Here is a 21,098-nt window from a genome sequence, read left to right on the forward strand (position 1 = left end):
TTTCTGAGATTTTTGAGTTACATAAGATATTCCATATTTGTTCTCCTTTTGTAGGAACAAATGAGAAAATTAGCCCCAGCTCTGTTTTCCTCTCAGCTACAAGAATATAAAAGAGAAATTACTAGCAGGATTCTGAATCAGCTGGGTTGGGTCCTTTTAAAAAAGTTCCTGATGAAGTTCTCTCTATTCACATTCTATTTCTCAAGGGCTTATTAAAGAGGAGATGATGCTGCACTCCAACCAGTCATTCTATAGCTCATTACTTATTATTATTTAATAGGACACAAGCCATGAATGACTGGGGGAACTTTTATCAGTACCCAGAATCCTGGAATGACATTTTATATCCTTTTTTCCAGTTTATCAATTTCCAACTACCAGTCTCTACAATGTCAAGAATATTTTAAAGATTTTTTTTCTTCCCTCATTTTTTCAGAGAGCATTTTAATATTGTCTTAGGTAGAATGTATTTCAAAAATAGAAGGAAGGAAGAAAAAGCCAAAAGTCACTATAATCCCAACATCAGAAACCTTGCCTGTCGCAGAAGCTCTAAGACTTTGTTTTAAAACATTTCCTTCCATCAATAAAGACTGTCTGGATCAAGTTCTCTTACATCACCTGTGAGAAAGCCCACCCCAAGATCAAAAGTTGGTGGGGGGTGAGCTATAACTCTGGGTGCATTCATAGTACAAACTAAACTTTCAGTCCTTATCCAACAGATTTATAAGGCCCACTTACATCATTGACATTCTAGGGACACTGAGGTTTGATTAAGTTGTGAGTGACACTCAGGAGCAGTTTGCCTGCTACTTGAAACAGAAACTCAGAATGGTACTGTGACATCAGGGTTTCTGTTTATCCCTAAGGCTGGTGTGGAATGACTTCAACGTTTGATGGTGTCTTTTTTTCCCTTCTTTTCTTCCTCCGCTCCCCTGGAAAGATGTTGAGCAGAAGGCTAATGGATCCCCAGCAGGGTGCAAAGACAGCAGAAAGCAGGAGAATCAGATGTCAATGTATTCCTCCAGATACCCCACTAGGATAGAGCTAACTCACAGGGCTTTAGTCTTCTTTGGGGGAACACGCTTTGATGATTCCGTGCCCACTCCCGGCTTCCTAGATGCCTCCTGATTAAAATGCCGTCACAGATAAATCATGACTTCTGCCTGTTAAGAACAGTTTGTTTAAACTTTTTTTAAAGTAAAAGTTTTGGAATCCTAACATTAAGAAGTTGAACAAGTTCCAGACAACTACATAGTCATACATGAGCATATGTTTATAGAAAACGTCATATAGCCCTGCAGGAGTCTGGGACTGTCTTCACAATATCCAGCCAACCTGGGATGTCGGAGACCTGACAATGCCACAGTTACTTGCTTTTCTTTTCCATTTGGGAAGGAATCAGCTTTCTCATGTCTGCGTATGATAAAGACAGCACCCCCGTCAGTTTTTTTGTGCTTTACCAATAAGGTATTATATATTTTCTGGCAGTCACTTTTTCAGTCAGTTGATTACCTTAGGTGACATTCTAATGCATGGATTTTGGAGAAGTTCCTTGTTTCCTTTGAAAATAGTAACAGATTGACCAGAAATTGAGGCTATCCCATAAATAAGAGTTTCAATTAAAAATAATTAAGGGAAGGAATGAGGAAGTGTGACAAAAATCTTGCATTACCTCCCCAGATAGCCACAACAGCTGAAGCCAGAGCCAGGAAGTCATTCCAGATCTCCTGCATGGGGAGCGGAGCAGGGACTCAGCTACTTGCTGCTTTCTTGGGCCCATGTTAACAAGAAGCTGGAACTGGCAGCCCAGCCAGGATTTGAACTCAGACACTCTGATGTGGGCTGCAGGCATCCTTAGTGGGATACGAACCACCTCAACCAACACTCACTGTGAATTTTCATTTTAAATATACTGGACATTCAACTGTACCTATATGGATTCTTACCTAGGCATATAAGTAGTTCTCAGGCATCTGAGAGTCCAACAATCTTTATCCCTTGGAGGAAAGACAGAACTCAGCAAACAGGAGCCCAAGTGGAAAGGGCTTGATCTATTTTGATATCTCATAAGCACAACTCTTTTAAAGGCATGAAGTAAAGCCAAACTACCCCATGAAATTTACTGAAGTAAAAACGCTGTGCTAAAACCATATTGTGCCAACTGCCTGCTGCAAGTCCAATCTTTACTACGAGAATCCCTGTGCTGTCCCATCTCTGTGCAGAACAGCCTTTGGGCTGTGGGGAGCTCCTGACTGGCTTCACGCTCTCCATACTGCTACGCCAGTGGGAGGATTCCTGCTCCCTCATGAGAATGTTTCCTTACGCTGTGCATCAGGTTCCTTGCCTTCCATACCTGCATCCATGCCTACTGCCATGGGACAAGGACCATGATCATTAGTTGGCACATTCTTTGTCTCCTCTGTTATTCCATATCTTTTTTTGCCATATGCCCAGAACAGCCTTGAGAAGCCAAACTGGATCATATGCTCAGACCATATCGCTCATTAGGGATTCTTGCCATCTGCATGATTTTCCATAGCTTTTTATCCTCTCAGACATCTTCTTACTGCAGATTTCTTGTTGCACAGACTGACTGTGCAGCACCAATCTTAGCCACCTCTGACATGTGGCCTTTGTGATTCGTACGAATTCTCTTGCTTGTTGTTCCCTCAGTGTCTTGTGCCTACCCCCGGAACCTTGTGCCTGCCCAATGACTGATTCATTTCAATGGGAGATTAACCAGCTAAATAAGGAGGAAGGAACTCTTCTTGCTGCATGGTGAGGGACAAAACAGGGACCCTTAGAGGGAATATTTAAAACTTACACAAAAAGTTTGAGTTTGAAGATTCTTTGAAAGGTAGTTTTTAATGCTTTGTTGAGAATTTGCAAATGAAATCATGATATTAGTGATCAGGAATCAAAAAAGAGCAGGAGTTACATCTATCAAAATGAGAGTAACAGCAGCAAGGGCAAATAGACAACCTCGTCCACATTTCTCCTGCAGAAAGACATGCATGTACTAACCAGTTAAGTAACAAGAAATGGTAGTGGAGTAAATTCCCACCAGAGGAGGAGCTGGACATCACGAAGGTCATGAATGAGCAGGACACAGCTCTGATGGGGAGTCGGGGGAGGCACTTCACTTACCTTCCTGTGTGTTAATACCACAGACCAATAACAATGTAAGACAGAGGTGAGAAAATGGGATAATATATAACTGGGATGGTACTATCATTTTCTTAATTCTAGAAACTGCCATTTTCTGTTTAATTTCCTGCTTAGCCTCCAGATTTTAAAGTATTCAACAGGAAATATAACCTAAGCCTAAATGATTGTGAATCAGTAATGAAACAATTTAATCAACATGGAAAAGCCCATGAGAGTCATTTCCAGCATTTACTAGAACTGATAACATAGAAAGAGTATGCAGGCTTTGGGTTCACTCTGATGTAGCACTGTAAACTAGTATGAGAAGCTGATCAGCCTCACAAACACTCTTCATTCTCCTAAGGTTTATTCATGGCAGAATGAACTTATGAATTCCGAGGTTAATTTATTCATCTCATTCATTGCCAAAGTGTGTATAGGAAGCCGAATAACAGCAAAAAAAAAAAAAATTCAATGTGGATAGTCAAAGTTAATTTAGCAAAGCAAGATAAACCTGAATGAGCAGCTGTGGGCTTTCTGCTTGGGGCCACTGAGGGGGGGAAGAGCAGACAGGAAGAGAACTGAGGATCCCTTCCTCATAAAGTGTGCAAAATTATTTATTTTCCCCTTTTGTCTTTCATGATTAAGTAAATAAACAATATGTTCCACTTATAACTAATTGATTTTAGATTATTTTAAAAGTTGGCTGATTTTATGCTACTCTGTTTTTAATAGATATAATTTTAAAAATCAACTCATTTTTGTTGCTTACAATTTTTTTTTCAAGTTGATTTAAAAATTATATTTGCATCTTCAGGACAGTATTCTGGTTTATTTTATCTTTCAGTGTGCTGTGATTGGACAGTTCCTAGAAGTCCTAAACACAAAGAGGTAAGACAAACTTGAAACTTATTGGTTGTCGGGCCCGGCGCGGTGGCGCAAGTGGTTAAGGTCCTCGCCTAGCATGCCCAGGATCCCATATGGGCGCCGGTTCTATCCTGGCAGCCCCGCTTCCCTTCCAGCTCCCTGCCTGTGGCCTGGGAAAGCAGTCGAGGACGGCCCAAAGCTTTGGGAACCTGCACCCGCGTGGGAGACCCGGAAGAGGCTCCTGGCTTCGGACCCGGCATAGCATCGGCCGTTGCGCTCACTTGGGGAGTGAATCATCGGACGGAAGATCTTCCTCTCTGTCTCTCCTCTCTGTATATCTGCCTTTCCAATAAAAAATAATAAAAATAAATCTTTAAAAAAAAAGAAACTTATTGGTTGTGGAGTCCTCAAGAAGCAATAGTGTGTTTTAAATGAGGTTACACAGTGTGAGAAGCCATAGAAGTTCCACCTTTTGCTGTATGTTTCTCACTTCGGAGTAGCAAGAGAAGCCTAGTCAGGTAGGAGTAAAGAACTCACCAGGTTTCACAGATGAAAGCAGACACTTTGAAGTAGAGTTAAAAACCCAGTGTACTGTAAGTAATAACTGATGCTGGCTCTAAGCTAACACTTGCCAGCCTGCCACCATCAGGGTTCTGCATGCCAGGTCGCAGAGCTAGACATTGCTGGTGCATCTTGCTCAGAATGCATGGGTCATATGCATTAATTGTGTGCATTAATTTGTCACATGTATCAATTTTGTGACATGCGTCTAGGGCAAGGCAGATTTTGAAGATGGAAGGTGGTGCACAAGTTAAGGTTCAGAGTTAGTCAGGGTTCAACAGGTTCCTGTCTTGCAGGATTTATCCGTGCCTTTATCATTTTAGTGTGCATGGGGATTCCTTACTTATTGGCCCCAAGAGGTCTTTTGGCAGTGAGAGCGCTGTTGGTCTACAGCTAGATACTTACATTTCAGGGGACACAGTCTGGGAAGTTCCAAGATAAAATATTATCCCTGGCTTGCAGACGAGGGAGTTGAAACCCATGAAGATTATATGCTAGAATGATGATGGCCAAGAACTCAGATTTCCAGCTTCCTGGTACCCACTCTCCCCAGGGGTCAGTAAGAAATCTGAGAAGATGAGCTTCATCCAGAGTTCACAATCTCATGCATATTCTGCAAAGGTCTCTTAAAACGAATGTTTCCAAAAGTACTTTACATACACCCTTCTTTTTCTGGCTCAGCCAAGACACACAAACCCTCCCAAATCAAGGTTACCTGATACAGAGGCATGCAGATGCTATCAATCCATTCCAATTGCAAACGAGGTAGTTCATCTTTGCGATTCCGATCAAAAATGGCCTAGAATGGGAGACAAGAAGCTGGCTTTATTGCACGGGAGTATTTTACAGGTGTTTTGTTGAACACTTTGCCACAATAGTCCAATTTCTACCAACTGAACACTTCACAAATCACAATCCTCACACATACCTTTGTTTATTTTATCTATGAAGGGAAATAAAGTATTCTCCCTCTTTTTTTTTTATGGGATTTGTAAGTGAATTTATTTGAACTTTATAGTACACAACTCCTTGGGGCCAAAATCTATCTTCAGACAGAGGTACCTGCTACTAAATCAAGTCATCAGGTCATTGAGCATTGGGAACAAGTCAAGGAGAAGGGGATGGGTTTTACTGTCACAAAAACAATGCTGGATCTTATTATTGCAGTGAGTGAGAGAAGGATAGATTGAAAAAAGATTCTTAACAGCAATTTTACACATAACCATTTATGTCAGTCTTTCAGGGTGAGATTTGACTTGGCAACTATATGTATTTTAAAAATAAGACTGTCATTAATATACTCCTAAGTGTTTACTGATCATTGAGTAAATGACAGAAGGAAGCATCCACCTCTCTTCATTTCCAACCTGTAAACTTCATGATAAGTATAATATTTGATAAGACAATAGATGTGTATTTGAGAAAAATAAGTGACTTACTCCTGTTGGGCAAACTTAACATGGGAAACAATCAACTGGAACTCAAGAGTTAAAGTGAATTCCTTGAATAAGCACTGATAATTCTACTCTGGTTGCAAATGTCCTTTTCTTTGAGCTTAAGAAGTAAGACCAGGACCCGGCACGGTGGCGCAATGGTTAAGGTCCTCGCCTAGCACGCCCAGGATCCCATATGGGCGCCAGTTCTATCCCGGCAGCCCCGCTTCCCTTCCAGCTCCTTGCCTGTGGCCCGGGAAAGCAGTCGAGGACGGCCCAAGGCTTTGGGACCCTGCACCCGCGTGGGAGACCTGGAAGAGGCTCCTGACTTCAGACCGGCATAGTATCGGCCGTTGCACTCACTTGGGGAGTGAATCATCGGAGATCTTCCTCTCTGTCTCTCCTCTCTGTATATCCGCCTTTCCAATAAAAAAATAATAAAAGTAAATCTTTAAAAAAAAAGAAGTAAGACCAGACTTTAGAAGATACCAAGTACCCTTAGCATGCCCAGTCATAACCTACCCTGGCATCGTAGAGTAGGTTTTTGTCTTTATTACAGATAAAATGTGGCATCTATAGCTTTTTTGGTGTCTCTATAGGTCAAGTAGGCAGATCCCCTTGATCCAAATCTGCATCCTTCAGATTTATCAGTGAGGATGGGAGTGGTGGGTAGGGCAGAAATCATGAGCTGCCAAGCCAGCTGACATTGTCTCCAAATGAAGGTGAAGGTTTCTGACTCCCACAGCCTCTGTGTTATCCTTGCAACATGAAATATAAATATCAGGAAAGAAGACTGGAATTCAGAGAAGACTGTGTACCATGCTGGAGAAAGGGTTAGTTATTGTGAACATCCTGGGTCTTAGTCTCAAATATCACTTCAACAATTTTTATGCTGGTTTATTTTCTCTGTAACTCTCTATGCTATCTAAAAAAAAAAATCTCAACTTATTTGATTGCTCTGTTTCTGGAGGGTACTGTAAAAATTACTTCCTGTTAAATAAATCAGTCATTCCTAGTACAGAGTCGTGTAATCATCACTAAAATCAATTTTACAATGTTTTAAAAACTGGATTTATTTGAATAGCAAAGTGAGAGAGCACATGCATGTGCATGAAAGGACTTTCCATCCCTGCTTCATTCCTCAGATGGCAGCAACACTGAGCCACGTGGAAGCTTGGGGTCAGGAACTCTGGGTCTGCTACATGGTGGCAGGGATGCAAGTACTTTGCCTTCATGTACTGCGTTACCAGGCACAGTGGCACAAAGCTGGATCACTACCTAGACAAAGCTCATACCATGAGCAGTCACCCTCAATTTGTCCCAAACTTCCAGCCTTAAGCAACCACTAATCTACTTTCTGTCTGTAGGTAATCCTCTTCTGTACTCTTCGTATAAACGAAATGATATGATACACAGTCTTTTTCACTTAGCTTAATACTTCCAAGGTTTATCAATGTAGCATTTCCCGGGTTCCCATTCATATTTATTGCCAAATGATATTTTACCATTTTGATAAATTTTATTTATTCATTATAAGGTTATTGATTCTTAAGTTACTTTCACTTTTTGGTTGTCAAGAATATTGTACTGAACACACACAAACAAGTTTTGATGGGCATATGTGTTTTTATTTCTCTTGGGTATATAAACATGTACCCAAGGGTGGAATTTCAGGATCATATGGTAGCTCTATGTTTAACTTTTTGAACAACCGTCCAATTGCCTTTAAAAACAGTTGCACTAATTCACATTCCTTCCAACCATGTACTAAGCTCCAGTTTCACAGCACTACCCACACTTGTCATTCTCTGTGTCTTAGTGGGTATGAAGTAGCATATCATTGTGGTTTCTATTTGCATTTACCTGACCACTAATGATTTTGAGAATCTTTCTACATGCTTACTGTCCATTTACATGTGTTCTGTAGAGGTAGAACTATTCAGCTGTTTCAACCATTTAGATAATTGGCCTATTTGTCCTTTAAAAAAAATTTATTTATTTGCTTTGAAAGGCAGAGTGATAGAGAGCAGTATTTTCCATTTGCTCCTCCCCTTCCAGGCTGTCCTGGCTAGTACTGGGTCAGGTTGAAGCCGGGAGCTAAAAGCTTCAGCCAGGTCCACATGAGTGGCAGAGGCCCAAACGCCTGAACCACTTTCCACTTTTTTTTTCCAGGTCATTAGCAGGAAGATGGATTGGAAGTGAAACAGCCAGAACATGAACTGACTCCAGGTATTGGATGCTGACATTGCAGGCAGTGGTTTTACCCACTATATCTCAACACAGATCCCACCTTATTTGCCTATTGCTGGATTATAAGAGTTCATTTTACACTCTAGATACCAGGTCCCTCTGAGATATACTACTAGCAAATTATTTTTTCACTCTCAGTTGTCTTTTCACTTTCTTGAGAGTGCCCTTTGATGCACAAGTTTTTAATATTGATAATGTCCAATTCAATTTTGATGAAATCTAATTTAGCATCTTGGAGCCATTTTATCTTTTATCTCTTGTGCCTGTCGTATTATATCTAAGGCACCAATGCTAAATCAAATCCAGATGATTTATTCCTATGATTGCTAAGTGTTTTATAGTTTTAGCTCTTGAATTTAGATATATGATTCACTCTGTGGGTTCTTGGGGGGGGGGCTGTAAGAAGTGGCAGACTAACTTTACTCTTGCCAGTGGATATCCAGCTGTGCCTGAACCATTTGTTGAATTATTCCCCCTCCTACTGAACTGCCTTGATATACATGTTGAGCATCAGTTGATCATAAATGGTTAAGTTTAGTCCTGAACTAATCACTTTTTAACATTTGACTAGAGAAAAACAAGAGGGTAATGCACTGCGTCCTGCTGTGCTTTTAACGTTGCCCACCTTTTGCACCTTGAAATTGAGTATCAGTAATCATCTGTGTATGCCTGCATTTACCACAAGTGTCAAGGTCCCCGGGGACAGGGAGGATGGGGTCTTGCTTATTCCTGAGATACACAGTGCCTAGCTTTGTGCTTGGTGCACAGAGGCACTCCAACACATGCCATAGACTGAGTCAGTGCTAAGCCTCTAGCCGCAGCCCGGATTACCCTTTGTCTTCATCAGATTGCGCTGATAAAGGCCCAGTGTGGTAGACTAGAGGCTAAAGCCTTTGCCTTGCATGTGCCAGTAGACATATGGGCACCAGTTCGTGTCCTGGCTGCTCCACCTCCCTTCTAGCTCCCTACTTGTGACCCGGGAAAGCAGATGAAGACGGGAAAGCATGTGGGAGACCCAAAAGATGTTCCTAGTTTCAGATTGGTGGCCAGCAGATGGGAGACTTTTCTGTCTGTCTCTCCTTCTCTCTGTAAATCTGACTTTCCAATAAAAAATAAAATTAATCTTAAAAAAAACAAAAAGCCCAACAAAAGCAAAACAAAAAATCCTGCTCTGATGGTTTCCAGGATCATGGCAGCTGAGGGAACAACAAGATGGTTTTTCTCCTCTCTATCGGGGCTGGTGGGCGCTGAGGTGTCATCTCTCGGTGCAAGCAATTGCCTGTATTTCTGCAGAAGAAATGAATGCAAGGTAACCCTGCCACAGTGGCCAGGCCTCTCAGGAGACTGCCATCACCGTGCTAAGGAGCCTTTTGTGAGGAATGAGAATCATTTAGAGTTATGCTTTCACTACAAAATTAATATCATTTATGTCTTCAGAAAATGCCTTACCTGGGCCTACAGATAAAGGCTCTTTAGTGCTGCACCACTGCACCTGCCAGCTTGCTGATGCTGGCAATTTACTCACTTTTTTTTCATTTAATTAAATGACCTGTGGTATTGCTGCATTATCAACCCTTTAGCGTATGCCTCTGAGATGGCTTCTAAAAAGAAAACATATGCTTCTATTTCAAAGTTCATAAAAGCTAAAGGAAGGTTGATTTTTTTTTTTTTTTTTAGTTTTACACTTGGACTCTGTGTCTCTATAACATTTTAATAACTTTCTTTTTTAAAAGATTTATTTATTTTATTGGAAAGTCAGATATACAGAGAGAAGGAGAGACAGAGAGGAAGATCTTCCGTCCGATGATTCACTCCCCAAGTGACTACAACAGCCAGTGCTGTGCCGATCTGAAGCCAGGAGCCAGGAATCTCTTCCAGGTCTCCCACACGAGGGCAGGGTCCCAAGTCTTTGGGCCGTCCTCGACTGCTTTTCCAGGCCACAAGCAGGGAGCTGGATGGGAAGTGAGGCTGCCGGGATTAAACCGGCACCCATATGGGATCCCGGCTCATGTAAGGTGAGGACCCTAGCCACTAGGCTACCGTGCTGGGCCCTGATTTCTTTCTTTTTTTCTGTTACTCTGCCTTTTAATCAGTCAGTCTTAAAAAATTATCAAAATTAGTTGGACTTAGTTTTGACTGCAAACTAGTGAAACTATTTAAGCTAGGAGACAATTTTGCTACTTTTTTCCTTGCTTTAAAAAAAAGATTTATTTACCAATTTATTTTTTGAAAGAGGGACAGAGACAGGGAATGACCAATCTTCAGTCTGCTTGTTTTTTCCACAGATGGCTGTGACGGCCAAGGCTGGGCCAGGCTGCAGCCAGCTTCAACAGCATCTCCCACATGAGTATCAGGATTCCAAATATTTGGGCTATCTTCCACGATTTTTCCAAATGCTTTAACAGGGATCTGGATCACAAGTGGAGCAGCCAGTACACGAACTGCTCCCCGCACTGGATGCTAGTGGCAGCCTTACCTGCTATACTACCAGACTGGCCCCTTTCTCTTGGTTTTAAATGTCAATGAAGAACAACGTAAGCCTTGAATATCTTTTAAATTATTCCAAATATTCAAGACTTCATTGATTGGAATCCTCATGAACAAACATTCTCAACAACTGATATATGGATTCTACTGGCTTGGCTAGGCTTTAAAATACTTGCATCACTCTGACAGTCACTGGATTCTAGATGTGGACCTTCTCATCCATTAGGAATAAAGCAGCACCTCTCTTTGAGAGTGGGGACCGAATTTTTTCTATATCCTAATGTGTACACACAACATCATCCTGAGGCTACAGCAAACACTGCCAAGTCATCACTGAGCGAGCGAGTCCGATAGCAACAGCAGCCTGACCCCGGGAGCCATATTCCCCAGGTGAAATTTCTCATTTTCCAAAAAAGGGCAGAAACAGCCTTGAAAAGTTTTGCTTTAGGGATTTTTAAGAGTTTGAAAATGAAAAATAAAATCAGCTCCTCAAATCTCGACAGCTTGCTTTGATTTTTTTTTCCCCCGTGTTTCTATTCTGAAGTAGGCACATGGGAAATGCCAGCACTGGACTTTGAATTATTCAAATTCCACTTTGCACACTCTCCCTTGTGCCTACTCATTCCACTGTAGGTGCTCAGGAAATGCTTATGAAGTAGTTCACCACTCTTAGTTGGAAACCTGGGAATAGGAGTGTTTAACATTTAAGTTTAATTAAAGTTCTAAATTTCCAGGGCTGCTTCCTTCAATCCATTCTTGGTTTCTGCCATATTCAATTTGTTATTCGGAGTTATGTTTGGAAATGGCACTCAAAATGGGTAATAAGAAGATGAACTTACAGAAGGGGTGAGTTTTAGTTCGGATCTTTCCCGATCTCCTTGTTCAAAGAACTCACTGGTTACAAGTTCAGCCACCTGAAACATAAATATTTTATCATGAGATTCAATACTTATTATTGGCCCATGTATATGGTGATTATCTTCAGCACAGATAACCATTTACAAAGTTTATGAGGACTACATTAACCTTTTGTGCTTGAAGGTATTACGGAATTTAATCAATGAAACTGATTTCCTTTTTAATCAAGGTGAATTTGTGGAATGTATTTGTGGATACATGCCAATAGATGAATTCTCACAGTACAGCCACCATTCTCAGGATGAGGCATTGGATTGCCACTTTCAGTGTAGGAAAACTCGAAGAAAAATGAAGCAAATAATAATCGAATAAGAATTTTATTAGTGTGATAAATTATTATTTGATGCAATGCTAATTTTTTCAATCTTTTGAGGGTTTTTTTTTGGCAGTTATTTGCTTTGTTTTGGTGCGGGCAGGACAGCAGTCAGCATAGTTATTGAACATCGCCAGCGGCTGTGCTGTAACCTTGCCTGCTTTGCAGCTCCACATGCACTGCCCAAACTGCCCACTTAGTTTCAGCTAGAGGGTTTTGCTGTTTTAGAATTGGTGCTGGTCAAAGATATCTACTATTGTTCTTGGCTGTGTACCTGTGATGATATTAAGCCCACGATTTCACTGTAAATGAGACTACTATGGCCAAATCCCACACCCCTCAGACACCCAGTGTCAAAATACTTTCAAGATTTCCAAACAAGGCAAGGAAAACGGGTAGTACTACAGCCCCACCCCAAACTCTACCAGCCTTGATTATTAAATTAAGCCTCACCAGACATCACAATCTATGTGCCCAGGGTATGTAAAGAATGGTCCTGAGCTCTTTGTTAAATTGTGTCTAGACAGGGGCAACCCTACCAACCATCATTCTTTAATTTTTGCTTCATCTTGCCATCACAGAAACACCTTAGTTGCCTCCCTACAAATATTTGTGTGCATTCCAGAAGAGATAACCCAAGACATACCCTCTACTTCCTTCTGCAGCGAACAATCAAGATGGAGAACAAATGTCAGACTCACTGTTCACACATGACTTTTGTAAGCATGTCAAGATATATGCCTGAAGAACATGATTTGGTCTTTGAACAATCTGAGTCTATGTACAAAACTGTTAACTTATGATAGGCTCTTGTTAGTATGCCTAAGCACAATGGGCTTGTTGTGCTCCTAGAGCTGCATTTTCCAGCTTTGCACCCTTCGGTGTGAATGATGAGCAGACAATAGACAAGCTGATTATAGACAAGCTGAAGAGATTTTTCCCCACAATGTAGAATTCTCAGGTTAGTTTGTGGGAAATAAATTGATATGCCAGATGTTGAAGAGATATTTTCAACAATACTGTGGTTAACATCTGGGAGATTTCTGAGATGAACTAGCTGGATTTACAAAATATTGGAAAAGCAGAAAAAAAGTCCAGACAACCTGACAGCAAGATGTTTGGATGCTCAAACTATACTTTTTCTATATCAGACTATTAGAAAGGTAGGGTTCTTGAATATGAAAAAGATGAAATGAGTTTCATTTTGGTCATGTGCATAGAATCAAGATAATATGTCTAAGGGTAGCTCTCACAAGATTTTATCAATCATGGGTCATAGATAATTTTTTTTGAGATTTATTTTTTTTTTTGGAAACACAAATTTACAAAGAAAAGGAGAAACAGCGAGACAGATATTCTGCCCACTGGTTTATTCCCTGAGTGACCTGCTGCCTGGAGTTTCTTCTTGTCTCCCATGCAGGTACAGAGTCCCAAGGCTTTGGGCTGTCCTTAAGTTCCTGCCCAGGCCACAAGTAGGGAGCTGGAAGTAAAGTGGAGCAGCTACGATATGAACTGGCACCCAATATGGAATCCTGGTACATTCAACGTGAGGACTTTAGCTACTAGGCTATTGTGCCGGGGCCATATCATAGTTAAAAATTTAAACCCAACATCAAACTCTCTCCCACAAAACAGCTATTACAAAGAAAATAACCAGTAAGTTCAGATTTCTAGCATTTCTAATCAGAAGCACGATTCTTTTTCCAGAATCCAACCACATAAAACTCACTGGAATTGACTCAAAAATCAACCTCTCCCAACCTCTGGCCACAATTACTGGTACATCTGCCCATCTTTTAGGGCCTGATTCTCTTCTCTCCAGCTGCTGCCACTCTGGGTTTTTCCTTCCTCTGGCCTTCTTTTTAAGAAGAAATCGCCCTCCAAGGAATGGACACATTTATTCCATTTCTAGGACTCCCCCTTGTTCTGAAGTAAGCTCTTGTGCATTATAGAATGTAAATGTGCATATCAGGCACCCCGATGTGGAGTCCTGCATGGGTTTACAGCCTCAGGACAGCAAAGAAATTAAAAACAGAATCTCATCCTTGCTCTTCTAAAGTGGTCCTGCGTATCTCCCTGTGCCTCTGTCACAGTTTAACTTGCACCACTGTTTTGTTTGTACTTAAAAATCCAATCAGGAACATTAAGTGGCTCCTGATGGAATTCTTCATTAAAGAAGGAAATGGAGATGCTAATCAGGCCTTGAGGGATCACTGGGGAAATCCACATGCTTACAGCCATGCTTGGGAGGAAGGAAAAGTGGAACAGATCTCAGAAAAAATCAAGAAAATTTTATTTTTGTTGTTGTTGTTTTTAAATTATCATGCAGGAAATTGAAATATCAAGATTTTTTTTTAGAGGGGGTGGGGGGAAACTAAAGGATGTTTATTTTGGTCTGAAACTTTGAAATTTGTGAGTAGATTTCTCATAATATATATTTTCCATTATATTTATATGATTTCAATATATATATATTCTCCATAGTATATATTTTCCATTCTTAAAAACCATGGAGGTAAGCTTAGTTGCATTTGCTACCATCAGTGAAATACCAAAATGTTTTAGAAAGAGTGTTCCCATCCAGTTCTCTGCATGTGACCTGGGAAAGCAGTCAAGCACGGCCCAAAGCTTTGGGACCCTGCACCCACGTGTGAGACCCAGAAGAGCTCCTGGCTTTGGATGGGCTCAGCTCCAATCGTTGCACTTGGGGAGTGAACCATCGGACAGAAGACCTTCCTCTTTGTCTCTCCTCCTCTCCGTATGTCTGCCTTTCCAATACAAATAAATAAAATCTTAAAAAAAGAAGTATCAACTTATTCAGTTTGAAGAGAAGGGAAGATGAAATCTTCATCTTAGAACTGTGATAAGATTTCTGATGGGAATGTCTGCTATTACATGATTTTGTGTTTTATTTTTCTGAAATCTAACATTTTTGCACTTGACATTAGAACATCACATTCTAAAAGTAAAACATTGTTTATACCAGTGACCAAGAAGACAAGTGGCTCTTGGGTGTCCACATTGGTCTAAAATATCAGTGCAGAAATTCCTTTGCATTCCAAATACTTAGCACTTCCCTTTCTGTTCTAAATGTGCCCCCGCTCCTTTAGTTCTTAATGTCTCATTGGAGTTTCTAGAGAGCCAGCACGTCATATTGATCTCATCCCCATTTCAGTCTTCTCCAGGTGTGGCCCAAGTTCCCTAACTTCTTCCCACTCTCCACTCATTCACCTTGCTTCCTGCTATGCCATCATAATTGCCATCCTAGTATTACACTTTCCCCCAGGAACAGAAGTCATGTTGCCTCTTTACAGTACATGCTCATTTAGGTAATCAGGGAATCTTCCCTGTGGGGAAGTGAAAAGTGGGCAGAGATGTAAGGAGAAACTACCCAACCACCCAAATTTTTTTTTATTTTTTATTTGCCTGTTTTATGTGACTTCACACACATCACAGGGAAATTAAATCCAAATATCAAATGAAGGTTGGCTCTATAGGAAAATATCCTGATTTGCACTGAGCTCTGATGTGACAAGAAACAAACTTTAATTTGTGCTAACCAACTAAAATTTTTAAAATATATAGGTTGCTAATGGAAAATCTCTCTTAACCTTGATCAATACAAAAATTTCTGTCAAAAAAATACTGGGGTACTGGAGAGAATCAAAATGACAGAATAGGTTAAGGACACATTTAAATGGATGGAGAAATATTAGCCAATGTGAAGCAGCGAGGGCATATTCCAGGAAATAGGAGAGGACAGACAACAACAGAGAAGTACCCAGAGACTGACAGACACAGGAAAGCAGCAGACACAACGGTGTGGAATAGCAGTGATTGATACCCCAGCAGCATTCAGCGAGCAACCATCTGAACTCCACCGGCAGCCAGAACTCCATCAGCAACCAGGTGGGAAGGGACATTTATTGGGAGGTCAGGAGGTGAACCCAGGCAAAGAACTGTCTGTCCTGCTGGTCTGTTTGATTCGACCAGCAGAAACAGAGCAGCAGATCCCAGACAGGCAGTGCAGAAACAGTGTGGATTTCACAACCTAGTCCGACCCCTAGAGCCAAATTGGGCACCATTTTGTTTACGGAGGCAAGGGCCCTGGGGCAGGACTGTGCATGCACTGAGCTGGACTTAAACTCATTTCTGGCTCAGTGAGCTGAAACAATGTGGCATCGTACAGGTTCCACCCAAGATAGGTCCAGGCAGCCCTCATACCTGATGGCCAGCAGATCAGGAACTCTACCAGTGTTGCATCAGGAACCATTTTGTACAGTGTAGCAAGGACTTTGAGACTGTGGGGAGAGCAATGAGCTGTGCATGCACTGAGCTCAGCAAGAACTTGATGAGTTCCGTGCATTGCACTGATCCCACAGGAAAATAATACCAAGTATGGCATTGTATGGGTCAAAATAGGTCTGTGTAGCCCTCAGATCTAACAACCAACAGGTTCTGGCAAGATCAGCACCACCAACAACCTAGCTATATAGGATACCTGGTGTCTCCCTAATCCTGGGACCTACTCTAACTACAAGTGGGACAAAGGTTGTACAGACAAAGGTGCATCCTCAGTATAGTATCACAGGAGGTGGAGAGTACTGAGCCAGGAGCTGGGGCTACACACACCATGGTGGAAATCTAACATAAGAACCCAGACCTGACCTAGAACTTGCTGGAGGAAGTGGCACAAGTGACTGCAAACAAAGAGCCTTGTGCCAACTGCAGTAAGTAAAATCGAACTGTAGATCTGGAGTGACAGAGCTTAGAAACCTGCCCCAAGCAGAAGAATCTACCTCAACCAGAAGTACAATGACCAAGAGCAAAAGAAGAGACAGAGTCACAATGAATATTATTGAAGACTCCCCTGCAAAGGAGCAAAACCCTACACCAATCTCAGAGTTAACTGAGGAAGACATTGAGAAAATGGGGGATATAGAATTCAAAACACTTGTTATAAAGCTTCTTATCAACAACAAGAAGTACATAAAGCAGGCACTCAAGGAATTTAAGGAATATGTCACACTGGAAATGAATCAAATGAAAGCTGACATATCAGAAATGAAGACTACAGTGGAGCAAAATAAAAGTACAGTGGAGACTATCCAAAATAGAATGAAGGAGGCAGAAGAAAGAATCTCAAAATGAGAAGATATTTCCTGTCACCAGGGGGAAACAAACAAAAAGCTGGAAGCAGAGCTGGATCAGGCAAAAAAAAAAAAGTATTCAAGAATTGAAGGACACAATTAAAAGGCCAAATATGAGTTATGGGTGGTGCAGAAGGTCCAGAAAGAGAAGCTGAGTTTTAAAAATGTATTTAATGAAATAATAAGGAAAAATTTCCCTAATCTAGAGAAAGAATTGGGAAACAACATCCAGGAGGGGCACAGAACTCCCAACAGGGCTGACCAAAAGCGATCTTCACCAAGACACATGATAATCAAACTCTCTTCAGTCGAACATAAGGAAAAGATCTTTAAATGTGCACATGAAAAACCCAACTAACACATAAAGGAATGCCAATTAAACCCACAGGAGACTTCACACAGGAAACTACAGGCCAGAAGAGAATGGAGCAGCACATTCCAGAGAGTAAAAGAAAAAAATTGTTGGCTCAGGATAATGTACCTGCAAATTTTTCCTTTTTCTTTGAAAATTACGCAATGTCTTAAAATCGTTGTTTAATTTTTAGTTGCTGATAATAAGGATGGTTGTCTTACCTCCTCTGATCGTATTCAGTTAAGTTTTTCACTTGTAAAAAAAATGAAATAAACTTCTTCCACTGTCAAGAAAAGTTAAAAGAATATGCCTCTTCCATACCTGCCCTACAAATGATTCTTAAAAATGTTCTCTTGATGGAGTAAACGAATAGCGCCCACTGAAACCACAGGCAAATGCAAAAAAACTTCCTAGTAAAATAACAACAGAAGACTGAATCAAATGAATGACCCATTGCTAAAATGACAGAACCAAATTACCATTTATTTGTATTTACTCTGAATGTAAATGGCCTAAACTCATTAGTCAAACATCATAGATTAGTAGACTGGATTAAAAAACAAAGTCCATCTATTTGTTGCCTACAGGAGACAGATTTCACCAATAAAGATCAGCAGAAACAGTATCTCATGGTTTTTATGTTTTTTGTTAGTTTCATCTCTTCAAAACACTTTCTTCTGATTAAATTACTCAATGACTCAGATCATACAGTAACATCATTTTCTTCAAGAAGGTTCTTGATTTTCATTTAGTAGCATGTTATTTAATTTCATGGCATTGTTAATTTCTTTTTTTTCCCCTTCCTGTTGTTGATTATGTTTTGTGGCTTTTCATTTAAGGGGATATAGTAACTGTGATGGAGACTGTCACAACTAGTAGTATGTTGTTTAACTTCATGGCATTGTCAATTTCTATTTTTCTTTCTATTGTTGATTTTGTACTGTGGTTTTTCATTTAAGGGGACGTAGAGTAACTGTGTAATGGAGACTATCATATCCAGATTTGAGGATACAATGCGGTATGCGTCTCTACTTCCAGACAAAAATGGACTCCCAATGAAACTGTTTACATAAATCTGAACAATCGAATGCTGGACTCTCTGTCATTGTCCACGCCTGCAATAATGGAAATATGACTGTATATTAAGAACTATGTTATTGCAATGATAAAGGGTAATTCAGTGAGGGGAAAGAAATTGGGGAGGGGATAAAGGACATCCTAGGGCCTATGGAACTGTATCATATAATGATAATATTAAAAAGATGTAAAATAAAAAAAATTCAGGTACTGCCATTAAGAAAAGTAAAAGACCATAAAATATATTGCATCAGTTTGGGGGTCAGTTATCATATAGAGAGGCGGGTACAAGTATGATAATCCATGACATACAGTGGCAAAATACTTTAATCATCACATCAATAAAAATTAATGATGTTTTAAAAAATTGACATCTTCTCAGAAGAAAAGACTAGAAAAGAAAATATCAGAAGCATACAAAGCATGCTTCTGACTGTTTGGTAGGCATCATGGAAAGAAAGCTCAGAAAAGCATTGGCAGTTTCACAGTTTGAGGCCTAAATTGTGGCTGGTAGTCTGCTTCTGATGCAAATTCCTGCTAATGCACCGGGGAAGACTCTGGGTGATGGCTCAAATGCTTGTACCTATGCTACCAATGTGTGAGACCACAGAGGAGTTTTCAGTTTCTGACTTTGCTGTAGCTCAGAGCCGACTATTACAGGTATTTGGGGAGTGAGCTCTCTTTCAAATTAAAAAAATAAATCTTAAAAAAGAAATAGATAACCTAACGTGCTTAAACAAAAGGAACTGTAGATGTGTCTGTTGGCAAATGAAAATTACTAGAGTCAGACACAGGGAGTTGACTAAATATTTGGGAGAATTTCAGTGCTAAAGAAGCCAGGAGCCTGTGACCACAAACAAGCAAGCTGTGGGGACTCAACTTTCTTTAGGTGGGAAAGTTGCTTGAGTAACAGCAAAAGCCAAGGACGATGCTACAAAAGGAATAATTTTCCAGAGAGGATCTAAAGGCCATGGAAGCATCTCCCAAAGGATCAGGCTCCACTGTGGTGAAGAGAGCGCTTACAGCCAATGTCCTCTGGGATTTTGGAATTGCCTTGGGCCACGGTCAATGTTGTCCATCTCTTCCTTTCTGGTTGGATGGTTCCAAAGCATTTTGTGCTTCATGTGTATGTTAGCATTAATTTGTATCCAGACTGATATATGGATTAGCAAGTATCATCCAAAGATCCTGGACTTTGAATTTGATGCCATGACTGATGAAAGAATGGGTACATTTTTTCTGAAGGAAAGGAAATGATTCATATTTTTGGTGATTAGAAGGGTAAATTGTGATAGTCATATGTTTTTATCAACTATGTTGGACTTCCAGATCTGGGCACATGGAGGGATTATACTTTCTGGTTCAGTAGGCTCATTTGACAAGGTCTAACCAACGATAGTTGAGTGGGGGCACTTTATTACTAGTGTAAGACCCTCTAGGGGCTCTGTCAGAATTATCTGACAAATGTCAATTCATTAGACTCATCCAGAATGAGCACAAAGGGTCCAGCCAAACCTGATAGGCACATGCTCAAGAATAATTTTTGTGTAAACTGCCAGGGACATTTGGGGGTTAGTGATTGCAAAGCCTTTTCTCTGGACTATCCGACAATTTTTAAATGCTGATTGAGTGATGCATGCTTGTAGATCAGCATAAAACATTAATAATAAAGGTTCACATGGTATTATAATAACAGGGACTTCTTTCATTGTTCTGGAGGCCAGAGTTGTACATATGTTCTCTGGTGAAAAAAAAAAAAGTCAAGATGTTAGCAGGCAGAGCTTCTCACAGAGGCTCTAGGAGAAAATACTCCTGCTTCTTTAGTTTCTGGGGATTGCCAACACTTTGTGGTTCCATCCCTCTAATCTCTGCCTCATTGTTATATCACTTTCTGCTTTGAATGCATAATTTCCCTCTACTGTTATCAGGACACATGTGATCATATTTAGGACACACCTGGCTAACCCAGGGTAACTCCATCAATAGGGAGTCATAGCTCAATCACAGCTACAATGATAACCTTTCTTTCCAGGCAAGATTTGCAGGTTCTGCGGATTAGAAGCTGGTATCTTTGAGTGGCTATTATTCAGCCTACTGCAGTGGCTATACCTACCTCAAGGAGGGGGAGAGCATTAAAAAAGATACTATGCACAGAGTAACTAATGGAAATAATTTATGCCTATATGAATGTTCCTGGACATCAACTTATTCTTTTAAACCCTGCAGTCCACACATTAAGGGCCCCATTACACTTAAAGAACTATTAACCTCTAAATATTATCAGTAACCAAGGATCGTAAGTTGAATATAGTTACTACATTGAAAATTGCCCTTGCTATAGAATTAATGTGCTGTGGCAAGAAATAAAATACATTGTAAAGGCATGACTTTTTGTGCACACAGATCTCCTATATTTATCTAGTATTTGAAAAGCAAAAAAATTTCCTTTTTTTCAGATGTGAAAAGCAGGATATATGTTAAGATATGATTGCCTATTCAAAAATAAAATTTTTAAATCATTGCCTTAAGAGATAGTCAAAGTG

General features: G+C 40.4%; 1 protein-coding gene across 2 annotated transcripts in view; it reads right to left on the minus strand.

Annotated features, from left to right (window-relative positions):
* Positions 1-21,098, minus strand: part of PDE11A (phosphodiesterase 11A) — a 387,926-nt gene that overhangs the window by 26,412 nt on the left and 340,416 nt on the right. For both annotated transcript variants that reach the window (XM_040971787.1, XM_040971785.1), the window contains exons 18-19: positions 11,585-11,659; positions 5,291-5,374 (exon numbers count right to left, since the gene is read on the minus strand). In XM_040971787.1, coding sequence (XP_040827721.1) covers positions 5,291-5,374; positions 11,585-11,659 — 159 coding nt within the window. The remainder of the gene's footprint in view (positions 1-5,290; positions 5,375-11,584; positions 11,660-21,098) is intronic.

This window comes from Ochotona curzoniae, unplaced genomic scaffold (genome assembly GCF_017591425.1).
Source record: "Ochotona curzoniae isolate NIBS_2020 unplaced genomic scaffold, NIBS_Ocur_1.0 contig_2210, whole genome shotgun sequence".
Lineage (NCBI taxonomy): Eukaryota > Metazoa > Chordata > Mammalia > Lagomorpha > Ochotonidae > Ochotona > Ochotona curzoniae.